The following is a 17930-nucleotide window of genomic DNA, read 5'->3' as shown; positions in this document are numbered from 1 at the left end:
CAAACTACTGAAAGTCCTTCCCTGTATAAGCTAGTTATCACATGACCTACTTCTGAGAACTGCAGATAGAAAACTTTGTAGTCCCATGGCATTGGCACTTGAACTGCCATTAGTGCAAGGTCAACAACTCACCTTCCCTGAAGGATTCTTTCTTTCATTGGGTCTGTGAATCAGAAGTGGCTGGTCGACTTCCCTGATGGTTATTCCATAGTTTTTACTGGAAGAGGAATATTATGCAGATTAAAGAGCAATAGGTTCATTTGTAGCTACCAAATGTAAGTTACAAAAACAACAAACTAAAAATAATTGTCATTAAGCCAGAGGAAAGGAACACGAATCATGTAAAATGAAGACAACAGATGTTTGTCATTTCCTGCTAACACTTCAAGTGTTTAAGCAGCACCTCTTACCTGTAATAGTCTATGAAGGTGATCTCCTTTCCATCAGACATGGTAAAACTGTCCTTTGGTGTCTTGTTCCAGTCAATGTCATCAATACGGTAAGTGTTGTTGTTGTAACGGGTAATTATAATGTTGCCAATTAGCTGTTTTGTACACTCATCTTGGAAGTTCTCTCGACTCTGTAGGTAAATTGCATGCCTTTGGGAAAAGGAATGCACTTTGAGCTGACATATCTGGAACTGGTGAAGAACTGCAGCTGGAAGTATGTTAAGCCCGCAACTTACATAAAGGTTATGTTCTGGAGATTGCACCTAAAGCCAAAACTGCATATAGCGGCCATTGAGGAGGAGATCAGCGTAAAACAAAGGGGTGAGTGAAAAAGGAAAAGGAGGGGGAGGAACGTGGAGGATACAGTGGAAAAGAGAAGGATTAGAAAAGATCTGAAGACCAGGCAGAGGTGGGAAGATAAAGATTAAGATAAAGAAGTGAAAGGGAAGAGAAAGAGATATACAAAGGGAGAGAAAGAAGGAGGAAAAGACTGGAATAGGGAAGAAAGCAGCTGGCGAAAATGGCGCTGGGGGGGGGGAAGAGTGAGTCATCGCCCTCAGAAGGGAAAAAAGCTGGAAGAAGAATAGTGGCGGAAACAGTCACTGCAACAAAGAGGCTAGAGAAACAAAACAAGAAGGACCACCTCACAAGTAAATTGGAAAATCGCGCCACCTAGTGGCGGAAAACAAAATTACTCCCATAATTTAAAAAACGCTGCTAAGACACAGGCTTGAAGCACAACCATAAAGAAAACTTGCTATACACGAAAGGACATCTGAAATACCTAGTTCAGCTTCTAGAAAATAAGTTCTTAAGACGGATGTTAAGTACTGCGAAGGAATTTTTCTCTGATAACTGCCAAAGTAATTAAAGTAAAACAAAATATTTAACTAAATTTTTATTAAAACTTGGACCTTTCTTTACTTTTTTTTTTTAAATTAAATATTTGAGATGAACTGATAACAACATAGGGTAAAACCACCGGAATCTTAACTGACTTTCAATCCCAACAGATGGAATAAAAGGACCAAATTATAGACTATAAACAGAGCATTTTCAAAGTTTAGGAATATATATATTCTTGGTTTGAAATAAAGATATCTAGATCAGAACCAAAAGGAAGAAGACAAATATGGGTTCTAAAAAATACCAAACTACACTGACATCTGGGTCAGGTCTACAAGTGAGAAGACAATCAACAGCTGAAACAGACCCCAATGCTGACATAAAAGACCTTATAATGGGGATGGAAAAGAGCCTGAATGATAAACTGGACATATTAGCTGGCAACATCCAACAAAACTCAAAGCTAATAATAGACTTAACAACACAAATAAGTGACCTCTCACTTAAAAATAAAGAACTGGATAAATCTGTACAAGAACTTAAGAGTAAATCTACCAAACAAGAGGAAATGATGAAGAAATTGCAAATGGAAAATAAGGACATTAAAAAATCACAAGATTCAACGAAGGAAGAAATAAACGACCTAAAGAGAGCCCATGAACAGCTGCTAGATGATATATCATTGATGGAGATGCGCCAGAAGGAGATGGTCCTCCGCTTCCGAGGCGTCCCACAAACTCATGATGAACAAATTCAAGAGAAACTATCACAGGAGATTGCAAACTGGTTGGGAGTAGAGGTAGAAGAGATGCTATTGGATATTGATAAAGTTTTCAGGATGAAATCAGAAAGATCGGACACTTATAAAGGGCCAGGAGATTGCTTAATTTTTTTCAACTCAAGACTTTTAAAGGACAAAATATTACTTCAAAAAGGACAAGTGAAGTTAATAATAGAAGATAGGCCTATCAAAATATTTAAGGAAATCCCAAAAAGAATTTTGAAGAAAAGGCAGAACTATAAGACAGTAACAGAAGCACTCAAGAAGAATTCGATTAGATTCCGGTGGGAATTTCCTGAGGGCATCACCTTCACATATAAGGACAGAAGAAAATCTCTGAGATCAGTAGACGAGCTGGGAAAATTCTGGAGGAAGTACAAAAAAGAACTAACTGGAGATCCAACATTGGAGCGAGAGGAAACAACACAGACGCCACAAGAAGCATAGAGAGACAAGTGTGTATTAAGGGGGGGGGGGCGAGATTGGAAGAAACATATTATCAAAATCCTAAAATTTCTGAGTTTTCTTTTTCTTTTCTTTTCATTTTTTTATTTACTCAATGAAACTATTGTAGATAATAAAGATTAATGAATCTAAAAATATCTTGGAATGTTAACGGTTTAAATGATAAGAGGAAGAGAAATAAAATAGAACATGTATTGAGGAAAGATCAATGGGATATTATATGCTTGCAGGAGACCCATGTGACTAGAAATCACAGAAGGGTTTTAGAAAACAAGAGATTGGGTCAGGAATTTATATCCTCAGATGTAAAAAAGAAAAGGGGAATTGTGATCTATGTGAACCCTAAACTAGACGCAAAAAAAATCTTTAAGGATGATGAGGGTAGATTACTAGGGGTAAAAATAACAAAAGGTAAAGAACATTCAATTATAGTAGGAGTTTATGCACCAAATGGTAACAAAACAGAATTTTTCAGAAAAGTAGAAGCTAACTTACTGGAATTTATAGAAGAAGAAATTATTTTGATGGGAGACATAAATGGTGTCACATCAATAGAATTAGATAGGACACAGAGAGAAAGAAAATCAAAAAAAGGCAGACTCCCAGACACCTTCTTCAAGATGGTAGAAAACTTAAATCTGATTGACACATGGAGATATAAAAACCCAGGAGAAAGACAGTATACACATTTCTCGGAAGTTAAAAAATCAGCCGGCAGAATTGACAGCATATGGTATTTTTATAGAATCATAGAATCATAGAGTTGGAAGAGACCACAAGGGCCATCGAGTCCAACCCCCTGCCAAGCAGGAAACACCATCAGAGCACTCCTGACATATGGTTGTCAAGCCTCTGCTTAAAGACCTCCAAAGAAGGAGACTTCACCACACTCCTTGGCAGCAAATTCCACTGTCGAACAGCTCTTACTGTCAGGAGGTTCTTCCTAATGTTTAGGTAGAATCTTCTTTCTTGTAGTTTGGATCCATTGCTCCGTGTCCGCTTCTCTGGAGCAGCAGAAAACAACCTTTCTCCCTCCTCTATGTGACATCCTTTTATATATTTGAACATGGCTATCATATCACCCCTTAACCTCCTCTTCTCCAGGCTAAACATGCCCAGCTCCCTTAGCCGTTCCTCATAAGGCATCGTTTCCAAACCTTTGACCATTTTGGTTGCCCTCCTCTGGACACGTTCCAGTTTGTCAGTGTCCTTCTTGAACTGTGGTGCCCAGAACTGGACACAGTACTCCAGGTGAGGTCTGACCAGAGCAGAATACAGTGGCACTATTACTTCCCTTGATCTAGATGCTATACTCCTATCGATGCAGCCCAGAATTGCATTGGCTTTTTTAGCTGCCGCGTCACACTGTTGGCTCATGTCAAGTTTGTGGTCAACCAAGACTCCTAGATCCTTTTCACATGTACTGCTCTCAAGCCAGGTGTCACCCATCTTGTATTTGTGCCTCTCATTTTTTTTGCCCAAGTGCAGTACTTTACATTTCTCCCTGTTAAAATTCATCTTGTTTGTTTTGGCCCAGTTCTCTAATCTGTCAAGGTCGTTTTGAAGTGTGATCCTGTCCTCTGGGGTGTTAGCCACCCCTCCCAGTTTGGTGTCATCTGCAAATTTGATCAGGATGACCTTGAGTCTATCATCCAAGTCGTTGATAAAGATGTTGAATAAGACCGGGCCCAAGACAGAACCCTGTGGCACCCCACTAGTCACTCTTCTCCAGGATGAAGAGGAACCATTGATGAGACCCTTTGGGTTCAGTCAGTCAGCCAGTTACAAATCCACTGAGTGGTAGCATAGTCAAGGCCGCATTTTACCAGCTTCTTTACAAGAATATCATGGGGCACCTTGTCAAATGCCTTGCTGAAATCAAAGTAGGCTACATCCACTGCGTTCCCCTCATCTACCAGGCTTGTAATTCTGTCAAAAAACGAGATCAGGTTAGTCTGACATGACTTATTTTTCAGAAATCCATGCTGACTATTGGTGATCACAGCATTCCTTTCTAGGTGCTCACAGACTGTTTGCTTAATGATCTGCTCCAGAATCTTCCCTGGTATTGATGTCAGACTGACTGGGCAATAATTATTTGGGTCCTCTCTTTTCCCCTTTTTGAAAATAGGGACAACATTTGCCCTCCTCCAGTCTGCCGGGACTTCGCCTGTTCTCCAGGAATTCTCAAAGATGACTGCCAGTGGTTCTGAGATCACATCTACCAGTTCTTTTAATACTCTTGGATGCAGTTCATCTGGCCCTGGAGACTTGAATACATCTAAACTAGCCAAGTATTTTTGTACTATCTCCTTAGTTATTCTGGGCTGTGTTTCCTCTGCTGAATCAATTGCTCCAAATTCTTCAGGTCGGGCATTGTTTTCTTTATCGGAGAAGACTGAGGCAAAGAAGGCATTGAGGAGTTCAGCCCTTTCTGTGTCCCCTGTTTGCATTTCACCATCTTCTCCTCTGAGTGACCCCACTGTTTCTTTGTTCTTCCTTTTGCTACGGACATACCCATAAAAGCCTTTTTTGTTGCTTTTAACCTCTCTAGCAAGCCTGAGTTCATTCTGTGCTTTAGCTTTTCTGACTTTGCGTCTACATGTGCTGGCTATTTGTTTGAATTCCTCTTTGGTGGTTTCCCCCCTTTTCCATTTTTTGTACACCTCCTTTTTTAATCTTAACTCAGTTAAAAGTTCTTTAGATAGCCACCCTGGCTTCTTTAGGCACCTTCCATGTTTCCGTCTCATTGGTATTGCCTGAAGTTGTGCTTTTACTATCCCCCTCTTAACAAACTCCCAGCCATCATGAACTCCCTTTCCTTTTAGTATTACTGTCCATGGGATCTCACCCAGTACTTCCCTACGTTTTATGAAGTTGGCTTTCTTAAAGTCAAGAAATTGATTCCTAGTATGCTTGGCTGCTCCTTTCCGCTGTATAGTAAACTTCAGAAGAGCATGATCACTCGCGCCTAATGATCCTTCCACTTCTCCCCACTAACCAGGTCATCAACATTGGTTAGGACCAGATCTAAAATGGCTGTTCCTCTTGTTGCTTCTCCCACTTTCTGGACAACGAAGTTGTCTGCAAGGCCAGTGAGGAATCTGTTTGACCTTATGCTCTTGGCTGAGTTTGACATCCAACAAATATTCGGGTAACTGAAGTCCCCCATTACTACTATCTCCCTTCCTTTTGCATGCTTGGCCATCTGTTCCAGGAAGGCATCATCTATGTCCTCCGTTTGGCTTGGGGATCTATAGTAAACTCCCACAATGAGGTCTCTGTTATTCTTCTCTCCCTTAATTTTGACCCAAATGCTCTCACTTTGGCTTTGAGGTTCTAAATCTTGGATCTCTTCACAGGTATACACATCCCTGACATATAACGCCACTCCTCCTCCTTTCTTGTCTGGTCTGTTTCTCTGAAATAGATTGTATCCCTCCATTATTACATTCCAATCGTGGGACTTATCCCACCATGTTTCAGTGATGCCTATTATGTCATATTTAGTTTGCTGTACCAAGAGCTCAGGGACGCGGGTGGCGCTGTGGGTTAAAGCCTCAGCGCCTAGGACTTGCCGATCGAAAGGTCGGCGGTTCGAATCCCCGCGGCGGGGTGCGCTCCCGTTGCTCGGTCCCAGCGCCTGCCAACCTAGCAGTTCGAAAGCACCCTCGGGTGCAAGTAGATAAATAGGAACCGCTTACTAGCGGGAAGGTAAACGGCGTTTCCGTGTGCGGCTCTGGCTCGCCAGAGCCGCTTTGTCACGCTGGCCACGTGACCCGGAAGTGTCTGCGGACAGCGCTGGCCCCTGGCCTATAGAGTGAGATGGGCGCACAACCCTAGAGTCTGTCAAGACTGGCCCGTACGGGCAGGGGTACCTTTACCTTTACCTACCAAGAGCTCAAGCTCATCTTGTTTATTTCCCATGCTTTGCGCATTAGTGTACAGACATTGAAGTCCATTAATCATTCCCCCGTGTCTCTTATTTAAGGATTTTTTCCTCCCACCACTAGGTCTGCGTGCTGTTTGCTCCATTTGGTCTATGACATTTGGATGATCATCTTCATCAATTGATAGACTCCTACCTTCAGGAGCACTGTCTCCCTCCCCCACATTAGTCAGTTTAAAGCCCTCCTGATGAGGTTTCTGAGATTTTTGGCAAAAACATTCCTCCCAACCGTTGTGAGGTGCAGCCCATCGCTTGCCAGAAGTCCATCTTTAAGAAACTGCAGCCCGTGATCTAAGAATCCAAACCGTTCCTGTTTACACCATTTGCGAAGCCAGTTGTTCACTTCCACTATTTTCCCCTCTCTCCCTGGGCCACGTCGTTCAACTGGGAGGACAGATGAGATGACAATTTGTGCATTTAATTGCTTCAATTTCCTGCCCAGAGCCTCGTAGTCTCTTTTGATCTTCTGGAGGCTATTGCTTGCAGTGTCATTGGTTCCCACATGAACCAAGAGGAAGGGGTATTTGTCAGTGGGTTTTATGATTCCTTGCTGTCGTTCAGTTACATCTTGGATCTTAGCCCCGGGGAGACAGCACACTTCCCGAGACATCTTGTCAGGCCCACAGTTCACTGCTTCTGTTCCCCTCAGTAGGGAATCCCCTATCACCACTACACGCCTCCTCTTAGGTCTGGTCGGGGTTCTTCCGTGAGCTGTCCGTTCCAAGGTTGCCTGCACATTCCCTGAGGACTGACTTTGCTGCTCGTCTTCATATACCTGATCGACTGTAATGAGGGAGAGATCCTCAAATGGAGTCTGCTCTTCGTCTTCTATGCTAGGGGAGAGGACCTCAAAGCGATTGTGTATTTCTAAACAATCAGAGTGAACCCTGGGCCTCCTACTTCTTTGAGTCACGTTTCTCCATATATCTGGCTCCTGTGTTGGTGAACTAGCCTCCTTCTCAGGGGAGTCCCCTGTCTCCTCCTTGGTGGAGACGGTGTGCTCTGTTGCTTCCAAGAAGAGCTCTAGCTCTCTAATCCTTTGGAGCGTAGCTACACGTTCCTCCAGTTGCTGGACTTTGTCTTGTAAGAGTGCAATCAACATGCAATTGCTGCAAGTAAAGCTGCCTGCAACCTTTGGCAAGATGGCAAACATTGCGCAGGAATCGCAGGCGACTGCAGCTGTTCCCTCACCCTCCATCTTGAGAACATGTCGTTGGGGGTGACTACAGCGGTCCTCCATCATAAAAAGCGTGAAGACAGGACAAATAACTCCCCCCCCCAAAAAAAACCCTAGTTCTCCGCCAACAAACGTGTGAGACTAGCTCCCCTAAATCTAAAAGATGGATCAAACTGCGCGTGCCTAGCGGCGCTGCCCTGCAAACTCTGATAAGCTCCTCCCACAGCTAATCACCTGCCTCAACAGAAGCCCTGCCCCCTCTGACCTTTGCACAGGGAGAGCAGCTAATCAGCCACAAGTAACACACACAAGAAAACCCTTTTTTGCACCTTCTTCAGCTGCTGCCCTGCAAACTCTGATATGGGTATCAAATAACTTAACTAATATTAAAAAAGCAGAAATACAGACCAAAATTATTACAGATCACAACCCAGTCACATTAGAATTAAAGGAATACAAGAAAACTAATAAAAGATGGAGACTTAATGAAAGATTATTAAATGATGAAAAGACTGAAAAAAGCGCAAGAGCTACTGAAAGAATTTTTTGAATTAAATAAAGAACAGGATACAGACATCAAGACAATATGGGATGCAAGTAAAGCTTTCATAAGAGGCTTTTACATACAACAAAGTGCAATAAGGAAAAGAAACAGAGCAAAAACTAGAACAAATAAGGAAAGAAATAGGAATAAATGAAAAATTATTAACAACCAAAAAATGAATTAATAAACCAAAAACTAAAAACATTACAAACCCAGGCTTCAGCAATATTAAATAGTGAAATTGAGGACAATATTAAATGGATGAAACAAAGATCGTTCGAATTTGCAAATAAACCCGGAAAGATGCTAGCCTGGCAATTGAAAAAGAGACAAAAGGAAAAACTGATTGATAAAATAGTGGAAGAGGGGAGAACTTTAGATAATCCTGAGGAAATTAAAAAGTGCTTTATAAAATATTATAATAAGCTATATAAAGCAGGAAATGAGACAGAGGATGAAATAAAAGAGTATTTATGTGGAAAGGATATACCTAAAATTAAGAAAGAAAAGATTCAAGATCTAAACTCCCCAATAACCACGACAGAGCTTCATCAAGCGATAATTAAGATGAAGCTGGGAAAATCCCCAGGTCCAGATGGTCTTACCGCAATACATTACAAAAAATTAGAGGAACCACTATTATCACCTATGAAGACACTCTTAAATAGAATACTAGAAGACGGGAAGATTCCCAACACCTGGAAACAGGCTGACATAGTAGTAATCCCAAAACAAGGTCGAAATAAAGAGTTTATAACCAATTATAGACCAATATCATTACTAAATAATGATTACAATATTTATGCACAAATATTGGCAACAAGATTAAAGACAGTTTTGCAGGATTGTATAAATAAAGAGCAGGCAGGGTTCTTGCCGGGCAGGAAAATGAGTGATAATATAAGAACAGTGATTGATATGATCGAGTATTTAGACATGAAACCGAGTAAGAAGGTAGCCTTTGTTTTTGTGGACGCGGAAAAGGCGTTTGACAAAGTATCATGGAAATTTCTAAAAATATTATTAGACCAGATGGACATGGGAGACCAAATTACAAGAGGGCTAAAAGCAATTTATGAACAAGAAGAAGCAAATATAATAATAAATAATGACACGACTGATTATTTTAAAATGCAGAAGGGCACCAGACAAGGGTGCCCACTCTCACCTTTATTATTCATTTTGGTTTTGGAAATATTAAATCAAGAAATCAGATTGGATCAAGAAATAAATGGAATATCCCTAGGAGCGAAAATATACAAAATAAGGGCATTTGCAGATGATTTAGTCTTAATGGTGGAAAATCCAAAGGAAAGCATAGCAAAGGCTCTAGAGAAAATGGGAAACTTTGGAAGGGTATCAGGTTTTGCTCTGAATAAAGAAAAAATGAAACTAATGGTAAAAAACATGGGAGATCAAGAAAAAAAGGACCTGGTAGAAAAATTTGGATTACAAAATGTAAAAAAGTGAATTATTTAGGAATACAAATAACAATGAAAAATATAAATTTGTTTGAAGATAATTATAAAAAAAATTGGGAAGAAATAAAAAGAGAAATGGAAACTTGGACAAGATTGAATTTAACACTCTGGGGTAGAATTTCGGCTATTAAAATGAATATCTTACCAAAACTTCTGTTCCTTTTCCAAATGATTCCCATAATAGGTAAAGATGATTGTTTTAAAAAATGGAAAACGGACCTAACAAAGTTTATATGGCAAGGCAAAAAGCCACGGATCAAACATAAATTATTAACCGACATAAAAGAGCGGGGAGGTTTTGGACTCCCAGACCTCAGACTATATTACGATGCGGCATGCTTTACTTGGATCAAGGATTGGATCAAATTGGATAACAGTGACATTTTGGATTTGGAGGGATGGAACAACAGATATGGTTGGCATGCCTATCTAATTTATAACAAAGTGGCAGTACATAAAGAATTTCTAAGCCACGTAATTAGAAATGCATTATACAAGGTCTGGGTGAGACATAGAAGGTTGTTAGAACCGAAAACCCCATGGTGGGTCTCACCGTTAGAAGTAATATCGGTTAAAAAGAAAAATACTATAGGAAGAATGGCAACATACCAGCAGCTCCTAAAGGAAGAACAGGGCCAATTAAAACTAAGACCATACGAAGAGGTGACCCAATACTGTACCACATGGCTACAATATCACCAAATTGCACAAATATTCAACCTGGATAAAGTAATTGGATTTGAAAAAGAAGAATCAAAATTACAAAAAGTATTATTACAAAACTCAAAAAAGAATATATCTAAAATGTATAATTTATTATTAGAATGGGAATTAAAGGATGAAGAAGTAAAAGAAGTTATGATTAAATGGGCATGTGATATAGGATATGTAATTCGGCTGGAACAATGGGAGAAATTATGGAAAGATATTAAATTCATGGCATGTTATACAATAAGAGAAAATTTTATGAAAATGGTGTACCAATGGTACTTAACTCCGGTAAAATTGGCTAAAATTTACAAATTAAAATCGAATACCTGTTGGAGATGTAAAAAAGAAATAGGAACAATGTTTCACATGTGGTGGGAATGCTGACCTATTAAACAATTCTGGAATGAAATCTATGAAGAACTCAAAAAGATGTTTAAAATATCTTTCAGTAAAAAAACGGAGGCATTCCTTTTAGGTTTAATTACAAATGATATTCCCGAAAATCAAAGGAAAGTATTCCTTTATGCAACAACAGCTGCCAGGATGCTTATAGTAAAAAACTGGAAAGGGAGAAAAATTCCATCAGTGAAAGATTGGCAAATTAAATTTTGTGAATACATAAATCTGGCAAGACTCACAGCATACATAAGGGGAGAATCGGACCAGAAATTATTAAAAGAATGGGGTTGTGCTAAAGAGTATATGAAAAAACATTGTTCTGGAGTAAGTATATTGGTATGTAATGAATGATGTTTTACAGGGTTAAAGAAAAAGAAAAACTGTGTTAAAAAAAAAGTACAAAGGTGGAAGTAATCTAATTAGACACAACAATATAGTAAGAGTAAATCTTTTGAGGTCTTAGAACAAAGGAAGGAAGTCAATATGTGTTTATGTACGTAATGATATGGTTTTTTTCTGTAGATGTGTGCTTTTTCGTTTTTGTTTAGTTTTGTTTCTTTGTTTTTTTTCCTTTTTCTTTCTGGTTTTTTTTTTGTATGTTCCTTTTTTTGTATAGTATTATTTTGGATTCAATGTTTCTAATTTTTGTTATGATTCTGCATTGAAAATTAAAAAAAAATAATTAAAAAAACAACAACTGCATATAGCCAAAATGCATTGGGTTCAATGGAGTGGGACTGCCAAAGTTATTTTCCCTGGAATCCCACACCCTTTCCATTAAAAATTTGTTTGTGCCACACATGTAAAGCTGAATGTGCACAAGTTAAATGTGCACAAGTTGTGAGCCTACTGTACTGAGCTTGAATCTCACTTCTATCACAAACCTGTGAGGTGGCCTTCAGCAAGCTACTGTATTCTCTCCGAATCCCCCCAAGTGCATTATGAGACCATAATGATGATTTACAACCGATAAGGTTTACAACTGGATAACACATGTGAAACTCTCTGAAAACTTGAAACTGCTATAGACAAGTATAATTATTAGATGAGAACTTTATATATTTTACAGACGTGACTGAAACCAGTTCCTTATAGTAGCAAAGCATATTCATACTATGATGTTCTTACACATTTGTAATAATCAACCTCTCCAAAGAGGTTTGTTGCAGATACATAATCTCACACATACGTTATCTCACAGATAGAGTAGGACTTTTTGGTGTGACATCTGAAATGGAATTCTTGATTGGAGGAGAGCCTATTCATGTATGTATATATGCATGTAAGTGAAAAAGCAGCATAGTAGGTCTAGAATCCAGCTCCTGGCAGCTGCATCCGACATCTCACCTTACGCTACTGGTCGGCAGATTATAATGCATAACACTTACATATGTATACAAGTGTAATGCATTGAGTTTTTATTATGTTAAGAATTGTTGTCATTGTATGAGGCTTGTATTGAATGAGGTTCTTATAAGCATGTTATATATAATTTAGAGTCCCTTTTTGGGCTGACCAGAAGAAGATTCATGAATCAGAGGCTGAAATCCGGTTATCTCATTGTTGTAGTTCCACTGGGACCAAACCAGTGCAAGTATACACATTGAGAGTTTCTCCCATGGACTTATTTCAGGAATATTTTGACTGCTTGGATTTGAGATACTGAGTAGCCCAATTTCATGCAATGCTTCCCAATATTCAAAATGTCATTCAGAGTTCTAACTCACATGAAATCCAGGACAGAATCATTCCGAATAACCTTGTGTACAACATCAGCCAACAGGAATAGTCCCCCGTCTGTTCTCCGGATACTGGCTGCATAGCCAGGCCATATCTGCAATCTTTAGGGAAATAAATTTTACACAAAACAGGACGCTTATTTGTAAAGTTCAGTTTCAGCTATGACATCAGCACTTGTATTAGAAATGCACTAAAAGTATACAAGACCGAGGTAGTAAGCAGAATGTGTTGTCAAAAATCCAATGTCAGCCAGTAACATACATGACATTTTAGACTTAATAGTTACTACTTTTACAGATATTTGCTAGCAATAGTGCAATATTTGGCGTTGCACGCCACCCCAATCTTCTAGCGGTGCGAGATTCCAGTGGTTCCAGGCACTTACCATGTTTTCTTTAGGAAATGAGGCACAGTGAAGACACTGGTATCTTTATGATATATGATTTACTTGTAGATATACAACCTGATCCTGCAACTGAGGGGTTCACAAATGAGTCTTGTTTTTCCCATAGCTGTAGCCTTGGATTCAAACAGATATCTAACGTTGCACGCGCTCTCACTCTCTCTAGCTTGCTCTAGGTCACATCACTGCAAGCTCTGCTCTCAATTCTGGCTTTTTCTGTTGAAGGAGAAGGCCTCACCCATTTGTTGTCTCAAACTGAGCCCCTTAATCCCCCATCACCACACCAGGAATTTAGCATGGCTATTTCCCAGAATCAGAATGCTTGAACAGCTTTTAACAATTACTGGATCCAAGGATGATGATGATGATGATGATGATGATGATTACTATTATCCCCCAGCCACTCTGGGTGGCTTCAAGCACATATAAAAACATAATAAATCATCAAACATTAAAAAAAACCTTCCTGATACAGGGCTGCCTTGAGATATCTTCTAAAAGTTATGTAGTTGTTTATCTCCTTGACATCTGATGGGAGGGCATTCCATGGGGGGGGGGGGGGACTGCCAATGAGGCAGTGATTAGAGGGGTCTGACACAAACACACATGCATAATAATAGTCTTGTATCCAATGCAGTGCTAAGTAACTATCCTATCAATGCAAGGATTTATGACTCTACAATGGGACATTTCCCACTCATTTCCACATGCACTTTCCCAAATCTGCTCCTGAGGGTTGAGGAGAACCCCAAAACAGATTTAGGGAGCATAGCAGGGAAGAAAGAGAGGAACATCTCATTGTTTAAGTATAAATCCTTATGCTGATGGGATGGTTACTTAGAGCTGCACTGGATACCCATGTCAATGCCACTGAAAAGAAACAACCTTTGAGGTTTCGACAATATTTTGTCCAATAATCTTCACCATCTCTTTAACAATACTGTCCCGAATAAGGACAAAGGGCATTCCACCATAAATGTACTTTTTGCTTGTAAACATTTCTGCAAACGTGTGGCTAAAAAACCTTGTAAAAACAGTAGAAGGGGCTGCAGCACTGCACTGGCTGCCAATTAGTTTCCGGTCCCAATTCAAGGTGCTGGTGTTGACCTATAAATCCTTACACAGCTCAAGACCTCAGGACCTTAAGAACTACAGAAAGGTACGGTGGACCCGGCAAGAGAAGGACAAGGATTAACACCAGAAGGAGGAGGGCTAACGGACATTGCAAATCTATCATTTGGACTACCACAACTGCCAACTGAAGAGGAAGAAAAACTTGGAGCAGTCGGAGGATCAAACATCTAACAAACAAAATGTCTCTGCAACTTCTAAGCTGGAATTGCAATGGTTTGAACCATCCCAGGAAAAAACGACAGGTTTTCCACATTTTGAAAAGGGAACAACTGGATCTGATATGTCTACAGGAAACTCACATAACTAGAGCACACAGAAAATTGTTGGTGAACAAAAGACTGGGACAAGAATTTATATCTTCCGATAAAGTAAAAAAGAGAGGAGTAGTGATTTATGCAAAGGAAAAATTGGACCCAAAGCTAAAATTTAAGGATGAAGAAGGAAGATACCTGGCAATTGAAGTACAGATCCAGGGGGAAAAATATTTGATAATTGGAGTGTATGCACCAAATGATGGGAAGGCAGAATTTTTTAAGAAGTTGCATGAGACTTTACTAGATTATCTCGACTGCAAAATAATAATGATGGGGGACATGAATGGAGTGGTTTCTACAAATATGGACAAGGCACAAAGAAAGACAATATCTAAAGAAGGAAGATTACCAAAGACTTTCTTCGAGATGACGGAAAATATGGACTTGATTGATATCTGGAGAACAAAGAATCCTCTCGAGAGAGAGGGAACTTTTTTCTCGGAATCTAAAATGACATGGACGAGAATCGACCAAATCTGGGTATCTAGTGTGATGGCTACAAAGATTAAAAAAGTAGAAATCTGCCCAAAAACCTGCTCCGACCATAATGCCGTAAAGATGGAAATGAAAATGACAACAACTGGATCCTTTAGATGGAGAATGAATGACTCCCTATTTAGAGATGAACAATTCTGTATAAAGGCCCTAAAGACATTGAAAGATTACTTCGAGATAAATTTGAGAACAGATGTGGAAAAAAGAACAATTTGGGACGCAAGTAAAGCCGTGATGAGAGGCTTCCTGATACAACAGAATTCAATCAAGAGGAAAAAGCAAAATGAAAGGAAAGAAAGAATTTTAGAAAAAATGAAGGAAGGAGAAAAGAAACTGAGGTCAAAACCAAAGTCTCAAGAAATTTTGAGAGAAATAAAATATTATCAGACGCAATATATGGAACTGACAAATCAAGAGATAGAATGGAAAATTAAACAAATGAGACAAAGGACTTTTGAGTCTGCAGACAAGTGTGGGAAGCTCCTTGCATGGCAATTGAAAAAGAGACAAAAATTGAACACAGTTACTTGTTTGGAGATAGAGGGAAAGAATGTTCATAAGCCAAATGAGATAAGTAACTGTTTCCAAAGTTTTTTTAGGAAATTATACACACAAGGGCCAGTAAATGAACAAGAAATAGAAGAATTTCTTAAAAATTATGGACTATCGAAAATTCCAGAACAGGGCAAGTTGATCTTGAATGAGAAAATAACAGAACAGGAAATAGAGGAGGCCATTCAAAAGGCACAACTGGGAAAGTCTCCAGGACCAGACGGACTGACGGCTAGATATTATAAAGCTTTGAGAGAAGGTTTAGTGCAACCACTAAAAGAAGTTTGCAATGAAATATTGGAGGGGAAAAAGGCACCTGAAACGTGGAAAGAGGCTTTTATCTCACTTATACCAAAGACCGAGACTGAAAAGAACCAGGTTAAGAACTACCGCCCGATATCATTATTAAATGTGGATTACAAAATTTTTGCAGACATTTTAGCAAAAAGACTGAAGAAAGTATTGACAGGTGAGATTCATAAGGATCAATCTGGCTTTCTCCCGGGTAGACACATGTCTGACAATGTGAGGAACATAATAGACATTGTGGAACTGTTGGAAATGAACATTAACAGAAAAGCGGTTTTGATTTTTGTGGACGCGGAGAAAGCCTTTGACAATATTTGTTGGAGTTTTATGAAAAAGAATCTCCAAGGGATGGGGGTAGGCCAAGGTTTTGAAAATGGTATAGGTGCAATTTATTCTGAGCAGAAGGCAAAGCTAATTGTGAACAATGTGGTAACGGAAGAGATAGCCATAGAGAAAGGAACACGACAGGGATGTCCTATTTCCCCCCTACTTTTTATACTGGTTCTGGAGGTTTTGTTAAATATGATTAGAAAGGACCAGTTGGTTAAAGGAATTCAGGTCGGAGTGAGAGAGTATAAATTAAGGGCATTTGCAGATGACCTAGTTTTGACTTTGCAACAGCCAATCACTAGCACAAAAAGAGTTTTAGAACTGATCGAGATATTTGGTCAAGTTGCAGGATTTAAGCTGAACAAACAAAAAACTAAAGTTTTGGAAAAAAACCTAACAAATGAAGAAAAAGAGACATTCCAGAATGAAACAGGTTTGGAGATAGCAAAAAAAGTGAAGTACCTGGGGGTGAATTTGACATCGAAAAATGTGAATCTTTTTAAAGACAATTATGATAAATGTTGGACAGAAGTTAAGAAAGATTTAGACATATGGTCAAGGCTGAAACTTTCCTTGTTAGGCAGAATTGCTGTTATAAAAATGAATGTATTGCCTAGAATGTTATTTCTGTTTCAGACATTACAAATAATAGACAAGATGGACTGTTTCAAGAGGTGGCAGAAAGACATATCGAAATTTGTTTGGCAGGGCAAAAAGCCAAGAATAAAATTTAAGACATTAACAGATGCGAAAGATAGAGGGGGTTTTGCCCTGCCGGACTTAAGACTCTACTATGAATCAGCAGCGTTTTGCTGGTTGAAAGATTGGCTGCTCCTCGAGAATACAGACATTTTGGACCTTGAAGGATTTGACAACAGATTTGGTTGGCATGCATATATATGGTATGACAAGGTAAAATTGCATAAAGGTTTTAAGAACCATATGGTGAGGAAAGCTCTGTATAATGTTTGGATTAAGTACAAAGACCTGTTTGAAAGTAAAACCCCCAGGTGGTTGTCACCAATGGAAGCAAAAGAGGTGAAAAAATTGAATATGGGTTCTAATTGGCCTAAATATTGTGAAATTATAGAACAAGATGGTGAAAATGTAAAATTGCAGAGTTTTGAGAAACTGAAATTTAAGGTGAGAGATTGGTTACATTATCGACAGATAAATGAAGTATTTAAACAGGACAGAAAGAAAGGCTTCCAAGTGGAGAAGTCAAAATTAGAAACAGAACTGTTAGAACCCAATACTAAAAATTTGTCAAGAATGTACAACTTGCTGTTGAAATGGAATACTCAAGATGAAATGGTGAAATCTAATATGATTAAATGGGCACAGGACATTGGGCATGACATTGAACTTGCAGACTGGGAGCAGTTATGGACCACTGGTGTTAAATTTACGGCATGCAATGCCTTAAAAGAAAACATTATGAAAATGATCTACAGGTGGTACATGACTCCTGCTAAGTTAGCAAAGATCTATCATTTGCCCAATAACAAGTGTTGGAAGTGTAGTGAAACGGAGGGAACCTTCTATCACCTTTGGTGGACCTGCCCGAAGATTAAGGCTTTCTGGGAAATGATCTATAATGAAATAAAAAAAGTTCTGAAGAGAACGTTTGTTAAAAAACCAGAGGCCTTTCTCTTGGGTATGGTGGGCCAAATGGTGCCAAAGAAGGATAGGACATTTTTTAGGTATGCCACTACAGCAGCAAGAATTCTTCTAGCAAAGTATTGGAAGACGCAAGATTTACCCACGTTGGAAGAATGGCAGACGAAGGTGATCGACTATATGGGACTGGCAGAGATGACTGGCAGAATTCGAGACCGGGGGAAAGAGGCG

The 17930-nt window shown here is 39.3% G+C and overlaps 2 protein-coding genes across 11 annotated transcripts in view; one reads left to right on the top strand and one right to left on the bottom strand.

The window, feature by feature from the left end:
* PIWIL2 (piwi like RNA-mediated gene silencing 2) overlaps nt 1-17930 on the bottom strand; it is a 94225-nt gene that overhangs the window by 29457 nt on the left and 46838 nt on the right. For all 10 annotated transcript variants that reach the window (XM_077919319.1, XM_028708685.2, XM_028708686.2 and 7 more), the window contains 3 exons: nt 12530-12643; nt 411-599; nt 133-217 (listed from right to left, as the gene is read on the bottom strand). In XM_077919319.1, the coding sequence (XP_077775445.1) occupies nt 133-217; nt 411-599; nt 12530-12643 (388 nt within the window). The remainder of the gene's footprint in view (nt 1-132; nt 218-410; nt 600-12529; nt 12644-17930) is intronic.
* LOC144325702 (uncharacterized) lies at nt 1476-2523 on the top strand. Its single transcript, XM_077919790.1, has one exon. It carries the CDS (start codon nt 1582-1584, stop codon nt 2521-2523), a length of 942 nt encoding a protein of 313 aa, XP_077775916.1. The 5' UTR covers nt 1476-1581.

This window comes from Podarcis muralis, chromosome 15 (assembly GCF_964188315.1).
Source record: "Podarcis muralis chromosome 15, rPodMur119.hap1.1, whole genome shotgun sequence".
Classification (NCBI taxonomy): domain Eukaryota; kingdom Metazoa; phylum Chordata; class Lepidosauria; order Squamata; family Lacertidae; genus Podarcis; species Podarcis muralis.
This window is presented reverse-complemented; position numbering and strand designations above follow the sequence as displayed.

Bases quoted from the DNA above. Each gene is read 5' to 3' on its own strand.
- LOC144325702 (XM_077919790.1), top strand. From the start codon at position 1,582: ATGGGTTCTAAAAAATACCAAACTACACTGACATCTGGGTCAGGTCTA.